This window comes from Oncorhynchus kisutch, linkage group LG29, assembly GCF_002021735.2.
Source record: "Oncorhynchus kisutch isolate 150728-3 linkage group LG29, Okis_V2, whole genome shotgun sequence".
Lineage (NCBI taxonomy): Eukaryota > Metazoa > Chordata > Actinopteri > Salmoniformes > Salmonidae > Oncorhynchus > Oncorhynchus kisutch.
This window is the reverse complement of record NC_034202.2, coordinates 15,896,500-15,907,320: the sequence shown is the minus strand read 5'-3', so window position 1 is coordinate 15,907,320 and position 10,821 is coordinate 15,896,500. Positions and strand designations below refer to the sequence as shown.

The following is a 10,821-nucleotide window of genomic DNA, read 5'->3' as shown; positions in this document are numbered from 1 at the left end:
CTATACTGTCGGGTATTGTTGAAGCACTTGGTCACACGTTTTCAGGCCATCATAGGTAATGGCTATACTGTCGGGTATTGTTGAAGCACTTGGTCACACGTTTTCAGGCCATCATAGGTAATGGCTATACTGTCGGGTATTGTTGAAGCACTTGGTCACACGTTTTCAGGCCATCATAGGTAATGGCTATACTGTCGGGTATTGTTGAAGCACTTGGTCACACGTTTCCAGGCCATCATAGGTAATGGCTATACTGTCGGGTATTGTTGAAGCACTTGGTCACACGTTTTCAGGCCATCATAGGTAATGGCTATACTGTCGGGTATTGTTGAAGCACTTGGTCACACGTTTTCAGGCCATCATAGGTAATGGCTATACTGTCGGGTATTGTTGAAGCACTTGGTCACACGTTTCCAGGCCATCATAGGTAATGGCTATACTGTCGGGTATTGTTGAAGCACTTGGTCACACGTTTTCAGGCCATCATAGGTAATGGCTATACTGTCGGGTATTGTTGAAGCACTTGGTCACACGTTTTCAGGCCATCATAGGTAATGGCTATACTGTCGGGTATTGTTGAAGCACTTGGTCACACGTTTTCAGGCCATCATAGGTAATGGCTATACTGTCGGGTATTGTTGAAGCACTTGGTCACACGTTTTCAGGCCATCATAGGTAATGGCTATACTGTCGGGTATTGTTGAAGCACTTGGTCACACGTTTCCAGGCCATCATAGGTAATGGCTATACTGTCGGGTATTGTTGAAGCACTTGGTCACACGTTTTCAGGCCATCATAGGTAATGGCTATACTGTCGGGTATTGTTGAAGCACTTGGTCACACGTTTTCAGGCCATCATAGGTAATGGCTATACTGTCGGGTATTGTTGAAGCACTTGGTCACACGTTTCCAGGCCATCATAGGTAATGGCTATACTGTCGGGTATTGTTGAAGCACTTGGTCACACGTTTTCAGGCCATCATAGGTAATGGCTATACTGTCGGGTATTGTTGAAGCACTTGGTCACACGTTTTCAGGCCATCATAGGTAATGGCTATACTGTCGGGTATTGTTGAAGCACTTGGTCACACGTTTTCAGGCCATCATAGGTAATGGCTATACTGTCGGGTATTGTTGAAGCACTTGGTCACACGTTTTCAGGCCATCATAGGTAATGGCTATACTGTCGGGTATTGTTGAAGCACTTGGTCACACGTTTTCAGGCCATCATAGGTAATGGCTATACTGTCGGGTATTGTTGAAGCACTTGGTCACACGTTTTCAGGCCATCATAGGTAATGGCTATACTGTCGGGTATTGTTGAAGCACTTGGTCACACGTTTTCAGGCCATCATAGGTAATGGCTATACTGTCGGGTATTGTTGAAGCACTTGGTCACACGTTTTCAGGCCATCATAGGTAATGGCCATACTGTCGGGTATTGTTGAAGCACTTGGTCACACGTTTTCAGGCCATCATAGGTAATGGCTATACTTTATGAACATACATTTATGTTACACAAGATGACCACCAGAGTGCGTCCTATGCCATTTCATTATACAATATGGACTCTGCATATTCACTGCCTCGGGTCAAAAAGAAATGCCTATAGCTGAATAATACTTATAGGCCTAATAGATGAATGTATTATAAGAGTTGTATAAACCAGCTGCAAGCAAACTTGTTGAATGTCTATGGGGAATTAGTTTAACATGTGGAATAGGGATGTTATTCAATAAATCAAGAATGGTTCAGTTATTGCCGGGTTAACATTTTGGGAGGTCATCTAGACTTGCTTTACAGAACACAGAAGTGAAAAGGTTATGAGAACAAACGGTTCTTTTGGAATACGAAAGTTTCCCATTGCGGCAGCTGTCTGTGGTGTGTGTGTGTGTGGGGGGTGGGGGGTGGGGGGGGGGAGCTAGGACTGGGCACCGCTGTCATTGGTCTCACTTTTTACCGAGTGACCGGTTGAAGGGCAGTGTGTCATGTAATTGCAGGGAGGCAACAGATAAGGCATACATGTAATCTGATTTCATCAACCTGCTTGGGTTCAGTTTCTGCACAACAACTGAACCCGACGGTGACTGATTGGGATTGAGGCATTGTTTACTCTGTTTGTGAGACACTCGCATGAACGCGCTAAAAGTGTTGCGGAGCTGGCGCAACCTCTATGGGGAAATATTTATTTTCATCTACGACGCAGCCAGGGAAGTTCATTGAAGAAAACGCTCAACTATACAACAGTTTGCCGCAGTAAGTAGTAGTAAGGTGTCTACACCTTCGAATGATAGAATGAAATCATATCCCAATCAAATTTGAAATGTTACGTAATATAAATCAGCTGTGTATTGCATCATTGACACATTTTTTTAAGCCTACCATCCTAAAATAGTAGACATTTTTATGGCAGGTAATGCGTAGTTTCCTCGTCTGAAACGTAAAGATACCCGTAACGTGATCATGCACGAATAAGCGCTGAAACATGCAACAGGTGCTCTCTTATAGGTCCCTATGTCATCCAGATTACACAAGCAGCCTACTGAAAGTGCAATAATAGTTTTATCACCAATAGTGGAATGTTTCATGTGTATCTTGTGGTGTGACACTTGTTTGCATGTTTAATCACCTTTAGTTGCGTTGTCCCCTGTCTGTGGCTTTGTAATATAATGTTTGTGGTCTGGTCTCTCTCAGCTGCTGGACAAAGGCACTAACTTCTGCTGGTCTTGCTTGTGTTTACACACACTGTGGGACTGACTGTGCAACCCTCCTGTCTACCCATCACAAGATGCATATGAATAGCTTACTGAATCGATGGAGTAAGTAGTACACTCTTTTAGTCCATCCATATGCTTGCAACAGCTTACCTACTACTAACTCACTTTCTTTTCTTCCATTGCCCTCAATTCCTCCAGATTCCTGCCCTTTAATTGGAGAAAAGCTCTTGATGAAAGTGATTGCATTGCTTAAATCCTGTATCTGTGCACCCCAGAGTTGAACAATGTTATGTTATCCATCAGCACGGCAGGTGCTTCACATTTTTCAAGAGCTTAGACGACTGAAGTAGGGCTTGCCTAATGATGTAAACTAAACTTAGATTGTGCCAAGCCAGTCACAGTGATAAAGTAGATCTAAACTTGTGTTGTAATCAGTTAATTTTCTTGAGCTGAAAGAAATAGGTTGTACAGTAATAAATATCATGTATTTACGGTAATAACTGGATAATAACATGATTGGTCAATTATTCCACCTTGACTGACTGCTGATTTTGCAATTCCAACTTGAATCACCTTGGAGTTCTGAACAGTGTGGTAATCTCCCTCAATGTTTCTTTGTTTTGTTATTTATTGTTGGGGGAGATACAGGTACATTATCCATTTGATCCATTTATAAAACCTGTAGGCTTCCCCTCAAAAAAAAGGAAAAAGAACATCAAAGACTTATTTTGCGGCAGTGCTGCCTGCCAGCAGTAATCATCTCTAATTGATTGAGAGATTCAATAAACTATACTCAGTAAGTAACATACTGTGAATGAATTTTGTAACTTTTCCCCAGAAGCATTTAACAGCAGGCACTCACTCTCACATCATATGGAGGAATGTGCTTACCTGATTTAGGGGACACAGTGAACAGTTGGGAGTTGAGGCCAATCTCATCGTAAAACGTTTCCTTGGTGTTAAATACAGTCTGTGAACAAACTTAAGTTAATATTTCGGGTTACGGGATGCCAAGGTCATATATTTCCACATTCTGTTCCAGTTAACAGGCTTGTTCAGATTCTATTACATCTGTGGACCATACTTTTTTAATGGCTAGCTCAGAATAAGAGCTTTCCAAAAGTAGTCTTACTGTGCCTTTGGGAAGTATTCAGATCCTTAACTCAGTACTTTGTTGAAGCACCTTAGGCAGGGTATGGCGCTACAAGCTTGGCACACCTGTATTTGGGGAGTTTCTCCCATTCTTCTCTGCAGATCCTCTCAAGCTCTATCAGGTTGGATGGGGAGTGTTGCTGCACAGCTATTTTCAGGTCTCTTGGCTTGGCTGTGTGCTTAGGGTCGTGGTCCTGTTGGAAGATGAACCTTCGCCCCAGTCTGAGGTCCTGAGCGCTCTGGAGCAGGTTTTCATCAAGGATCTCGCTATACTTTGCTCCGTTCATCTTTGCCTCGATCCTGACTAGTCTCCCAGTCCCTGCCGCTGAAAAACGTCCCCACAGTATGATGCTGCCACCACCATGCTTCACCATAGAAATGGTGCCAGGTTTCCTCCAGACATGACGCTTGGCATAAAGGCCAAAGAGTTTCATCAGACCAGAGAATCTTGTTTCTCATGGTCTGAGAATCTTTAGGTGCTTTTTGGCAAACTCCAAGCGGGCTGTCGTGCTTTTTACTGAGGAGTGGTTTCCGTCTGGTCACTTTACCATAAAGGCCTGATTGGTAGAGTGCTGCAGAGATGGTTGTCCTTCTGGATGGTTGTCCCATCTCCACAGAGGAACTCTAGAGCTCTGTCAAAGCGATTGTCAGGTTCTTAGTCACCTCCCTGACCAAGAACCTTCTCCCCCGATTACTCAGTTTGGCAGGGTGGCCAGCTCTAGGAAGAGTTTTAGTGGTTCCAAACTTCTTCCATTTAAGAATGATTGAGGCCATTGTGTTTTTGGGGACCTTCAATGCTGCAGAATGTTTTTGGTACTCTTCCTCAGATCTGTGCCTCAACACAATCCTGTCTCTGCGCTCTACGGATAATTCCTTCGAGCTCATAGCTTGGTTTTTGCTCTGACATGCACTGTCAACTGTGGGACATAATATAGACATCTGTGTGCCTTTCCAAATCATGTCCCATATCAATTGAATTTAACATAGGTGGACTCCAATGAAGTTGTAGAAACATCTCAATGGAAACAGGATGCACCTGAGCTCAATTTCGAGTCTCATTGCAAAGGGTCTGAATACTTATGTAAATAAGGTATTTCTGGGTTTTAATACATTTTCAAACATTTCAAAAATCCTGTTTTCACTTTGTCATTATGAGGTATTGTGTGTAGATTAGGGTTGCTGTCCCCAATTCAATATAATTGCAACCCTCTGCATGCACAGTGCAATCTTCCATCACATGTACAGCTGATTCTCAAGATCTTGCACACTAATGAGATGCTATTGAGGCCACACTACAACACTGTCTGAGCCAAGGACTACATGCTTTCTGGGAAGTTTTGATTACAATACTGGGTGGGGTAAATATATTTTATATGACATACATGATTTTTGTTAACTAGTAAATAGTAGCCTAGGGCAAAGTGTGTTTAAATCATTTCTAACTTGTTAATAATTTCTGCTAGTTAGTTTTTGCTACCATGTGGGTTTTAGCTTGCTTGAGCCTGCTAACTGAGGAGTGTTAATTCACCTGTTTCCATATATGTTTCATTTTAAAACATTTATCTTACAAAGGAGTTGTTTAATCTAACTGCTTAACTATTTATCTGTACATGGATATTTTTTTTTTTTTTTACTCCTTTTTTCCCTTATCTTAACAGGAAAATGCCACGGGCACTATCTGATGTGTGGAGACATTTCACTGCAGCTAATGTAGAAGGAAACACTGTGTACATTTGCAAATACTGTGCCAAATCATATGTGAAGAATGCAACAAAGATGCAGAATCATCTGGCCAAGTGCATAAAGTTCCCTCAGCGCTCACAACAAGCAACCTCTGACAAAAGTCCATCACATGTACAGCTGATTCTCAAGATCATTTTCATGGTGAAAATGATGAATCAGACACCATATCGATAGTAACAGCTCATGGTCCTCCTGGAATCAGAAGTTTTTTTGACTCAATGGAGGAACGTAGTCAGAGAAATGCTTATGAATGTCTTGCTCGAGCTGTGTATGCAACTGGTTCACCTGTGATGCTCACGGGTAATGTGTATTGGGTGAGATTTCTGAATGTTCTTCACCCAGCATACACCCCTCCAACCAGACATGCTTTATCTACTAATTTGCTGGATGCAGAGCTCATGTGAAGGTCAAGAAAATCATAGCGAAAGCAGACTGTATTGCAATCATCTCTGATGGGTGGTCGAATGTTCGTGGGACAGGAATAATTAACAACATCTCCACCCCTCAACCAGCATTCTACAAGAGCACAGACACAAGGGACAACAGACACACCGGTCTCTACATTGCAGATGAGCTGAAGGCAGTCATCAATGACCTTGGACCACAGAAGGTATTTGCACTGGTGACAGAAAATGCTGCGAACATGAAGGCTGCTTGGTCTAAAGTGGAGGAGTCCTGCCCTCACGTCACACCCATTGGCTGTGCTGTTCATGCATTGAATTTTCTCCTCAAGGACATCATGGCACTGAAAACAATGGATACACTCTACAAGAGAGCCAAGGAAGTTGTTAGGTATGTGAAGGGTCATCAAGTTATAGCAGCAATCTACCTTACCAAGCAAAGTGAGAACAATAAGAGCACCACATTGAAGCTGCCCAGCAACACCCATTGGGCTGGTGTTGTCATCATGTTTGACAGTCTCCTGGAGGGGAAGGAGGCTCTCCAAGAAATGGCCATATCACAGTCTGCCGATATGGACAACCCCATCAAGAGGCTCCTCCTGGATGATGTATTTTGGGAGAGCGTGGTAAGCAGCCTGAAACTCCTAAAACCTATAGCAGCAGCCATTGTACGGATTGAGAGAGACCACACCATCCTGTCTGATGTTCAGACTCTGCTTGCAGATCTAAGAGAAGAAATCCGTACTGCCCTGCCCACTTCACTGTTGCTCCAAGCAGAAGAAACTGCAGTTTTGAAATGCATCAAAAAGCATGAAGACTTCTGCCTGAAGCCAGTACACGCCACAGAGTACATGTTGGACCCCAAGTATGTTGGCAAGAGCATCCTGTCTGGTGCAGAGATCAACAAAGCCTATGGTTTCATCACTACCGTGTCTCTCCACCTTGGCCTGGATGAGGGCAAGGTTATTGGCAGTCTGGCGAAGTACACTTCCAAGCAAGGGCTTTGGGATGGAGATGCAATATGGCAGTCGTGCCAACATATCTCATCAGCCACCTGGTGGAAGGGATTTTGTGGATCTGAGGCTCTTTCCCCTGTTGCCTCCATCATCCTCCAAATCCCACCAACATCAGCCGCCTCATTTAAGGCTTTTTGAGCCTGACAACGAGCCATCCTCAACAAGGTTGGAAAGTGACAGTGAAGATGAGGCCTCAGAGTCTGATGTTCTAGAGGTGGACATTGAGGAGGTCCAGGGAGAAGACATGGAAGCTTGAGAGGAAGACAACCAACCCTTTTGTTTCTGGACTATCATTTTACAGATGTTGAAACCGTTTTTGGTAGATGCGATGGAACATTGGGCATCATTCAATATTCCCTTTCTTTTGTTGTTCAGTGAAGTCGTCCCATGTGAAGAGTCAACTCATTTAATTAAAATAAAATTATATTGGAAGGATTTAGTCATTTGCAATTATGTCTACTTGTGATAAGGTCAAATGTTTGTTTCTGTCTGCATATGATATGGTAAATATATCAAATGAAAAATATCTACATTTAAATGGTATTAATATGAATTAGCATATATTTCTGTTAATTCCCATATATTCCAGTTAATTCCCATGGAAAGTTTCCACCTATGCTATTCACAGAACAGTGCAAACGGACTCTAACCAGAATAGAAAGAGTGGGAGGCCCCAGTGCACAATTGAGCAAGAGGACAAGTACATTAGAATGTCTAGTTTGAGAAACAGACGCCTCACAAGTACTCAACTGGCAGCTTCATTAAATAGTACCCGCAAAACACCAGTCTTAACGTCAGCAGTGAAGAGGCGACTCCAGGAGGCTGGCCTTCTAGGCAGAGGTGCAATGAAAAATCCATATCTCAGACTGGCCAATAAAAAGAAAAGATTAAGATGGGCAAAAGAACAGACACTGGACAGAGAAACTCTACCTAGAAGGCCAGCATCCCGGAGTTGCCTCTTCACTGTTGACGTTGAGACTGGACAGAGGAACTCTACCTAGAAGGCCAGCATCCCGGAGTCGCCTCTTCACTGTTGACGTTGAGACTGGACAGAGAAACTCTGCCTAGAAGGCCAGCATCCCGGAGTCGCCTCTTCACTGTTGACATTGAGACTGCTTTTTTGCGGGTAGTGTTTAAATCGCGCTATGGATTTTAGCCCAAAAGCCAGAACGGGGAGATAAGGGAAGCAATGAAGTACAGAAATTCAGCCGTGGCAATATATTCATTTTGACAAAAGATATTTGTCTGGTTAAAGCAACATTAGTCCATCAAATGAGGCCAAATTGAATTGAGTGTTTCTGGCAATGGTTTTATCTAAGGAAGGAAATATCTATTCCCTAATATTTAAAATGGGCATCTATTAGGATTCCATAAATAGAGATTCCATAGGGCAGATTTGGTTAGATTATTTTATAACTTGAGCAAAAGTGAGATGGGATCACCTTGCTTGATACTTATAGTTATTCTGAATGGAACAAAGCATGTATTGCCTTTTTATTGCTATGGCTGAGGGATTGGTATATAGTATTTTAACAAACAATTTTTACAAATTGGAGCCAAGTCCCATATGTTCCAAAACCGACCAAAGATACGACCATTCTAGTCTATCAAAAGCTTTTTCTGCGTCGAGAGAGAGAACTGCCCAAAGGAGCTTTGATTTCTGATGAAGCATGTAATATATACTGTAATATATGTAATATATACTGTAATATATGTAATATATACTGTAATATATGTAATATATACTGTAATATATGTAATATATACTGTAATATATGTAATATATACTGTAATATATGTAATATATACTGTAATATATGTAATATAGGATATCTGAGGATAATAGTTTTTTTAACAAACCCTCTTTAGATATACCAATCTGTGTTTATCAAAGATAGGGGACATCCTTACCTCTTATTGTTTACAACAGAAAAATTAGTGCTCTATTTACGTCCCTTCCAAATGAACCGTTGTGAATGGCTGAGTTAATGATTTCAAGTAACAGTGGACCTAATTGTTTCCAAAATGTTAAATAGACCTCAGGAGGAATACCATCACAACCAGGTCATTTGCCTTTATTCATGCTATCCAATATGCCCTTTTGATTTCATGGAGAGAGACGTGGGCTTCCAGCAAGCCGGCTTCCTCAGTTGAGAGAAGAGGAGTTCTTATATCTTTTTTAAAAAACGATCTTTGTTAGATTACTTGTTAGATATTACTGCACGGTCGGAACTAGAAGCACAAGCATTTCGCTACACTCGCATTAACATCTGCTAACCATGTGTATGTGACCAATAAAATTTAATTTAATTTGATCTGGCTTGGTGTGGATCAGAGGTATACAATTCTTTATTAAAATGGGGGAGAATCTTTGGTTAATACATTTTGGTTCTGATAGTAATTCACCTGATTCAAATTCAATAGTTGCAATATTGGCTAATTGATCATTACTGCGTAGCTTGTTGGTCAGTAGACGACTGGGTCGAACCATGGAAGTAATGGTTGAGTCTAACTCAATGGATGGCAGATTCTGCTCTCTGTCTTATCAATAGATTTAGTTCTCTCGTGACTTTGAAAAGAGTAGTTGCTACCTGGTTTGAAAAAAGTGTTTGTTGAGAGAAGACTCTGACATCCGTTAAAATCTTTTCCATTTATGATATCTTCTTTTAATTGTGATTTTATTCATGGCGTCCCAAAAAATCAGAGGATCATCGACAGAATTTTTGTTAATAATTTTGAATTCATTCAATTCAGTTCAAATTGTTCACAGAGAGTAGGATCTCTTGTAGTAAGGAAAAGCATTATCTTGTGGCTCTTTTAGGAGATTCTGAAATGTGTATCTGGCAGTAATAATCATTATGATCAGATAGGCTCGTAATGTATGTCCAATTTCTATTTCCTTGAGTAAAGGAAATAGAAGAGTAGATAATAGCACGACATCGATTTGGGAGAATGTTTTGCGCCTGTTTGAATAGAAAGTGTGCTCTCTTGCTTTGCGGTTACGAGCTCGCTAGGCATCAATGGAATCAGAGAGTTGGAGAGCCTTGGTTGCCTGTGGCGTGTGGTTGGTCTTATTAGATTTGTCCAGGAGCAGGGCAAGAACAGGACCTGTGCTACTGCCCCCCTGAACAAGGACAGAGGATGACAAGTCATAAATCGGTTATTAATATCAGACAACAGAACAGGCATTGTGGGCCTTCAGTACAGGAAGTTCTGTAAAAGGGGGGGGGGGGGGGGGTACAGTTGATTCAGTGCTTGGAATACAGGTAAGACAGAAAATTAACTTTACATTATTATAATTCACATACTGTATTTTTGTATTGATATTTACACTAACTGGATGCACATCCAGTATACCTGAAGATTTAGTTAAATATCAGCACACTTGGTAGAAATATTGTATGGATAGATGATTTGCATCAGCCTTTGTAAGAGGTACGCAAGGTAGCCTACGGATCTATCCACGGTGCATTAGACAAAGACAATATGGCTGTCGGGCTAGTCCGTGGTCATTTGTCTCTGAGCCTGAGGAACAGCCCAGTCTCTTATGGCGTTTTAATGACAAGATCAGATCTCTTACCCAGTGTCCTTTCTGCAGGTACAAAGCATTCATCAGATCTAGAAGTCATTCTCACTCACTTAAAGAAGGAATGAGATATGCTCTTAAGACGGTTCTCTCCCGCTAGGAGTGATGTCTGTTTTGTCTGTGCTTTCTGTTTGCCATGTACCGTCCTTGGTTATATTGATATTATTGCTCTGTGGTGTTTCACTCCTGGGACATTTTTTTGTGGT

General features: G+C 41.7%; 1 protein-coding gene across 2 annotated transcripts in view; it reads left to right on the top strand.

The window, feature by feature from the left end:
- Positions 1–1,941: 1,941 nt before the first annotated feature.
- Positions 1,942–10,821, top strand: part of LOC109874192 (dual specificity testis-specific protein kinase 2) — a 30,915-nt gene continuing 22,035 nt past the window's right edge. The window contains exons 1-2 of one of the 2 annotated variants that reach the window (XM_020466007.2): positions 1,942–2,256; positions 2,695–2,819. In XM_020466007.2, coding sequence (XP_020321596.1) covers positions 2,174–2,256; positions 2,695–2,819 — 208 coding nt within the window. In that variant the 5' untranslated portion in view covers positions 1,942–2,173. The remainder of the gene's footprint in view (positions 2,257–2,694; positions 2,820–10,821) is intronic. The other variant, XM_020466008.2, reaches the window with a different exon arrangement.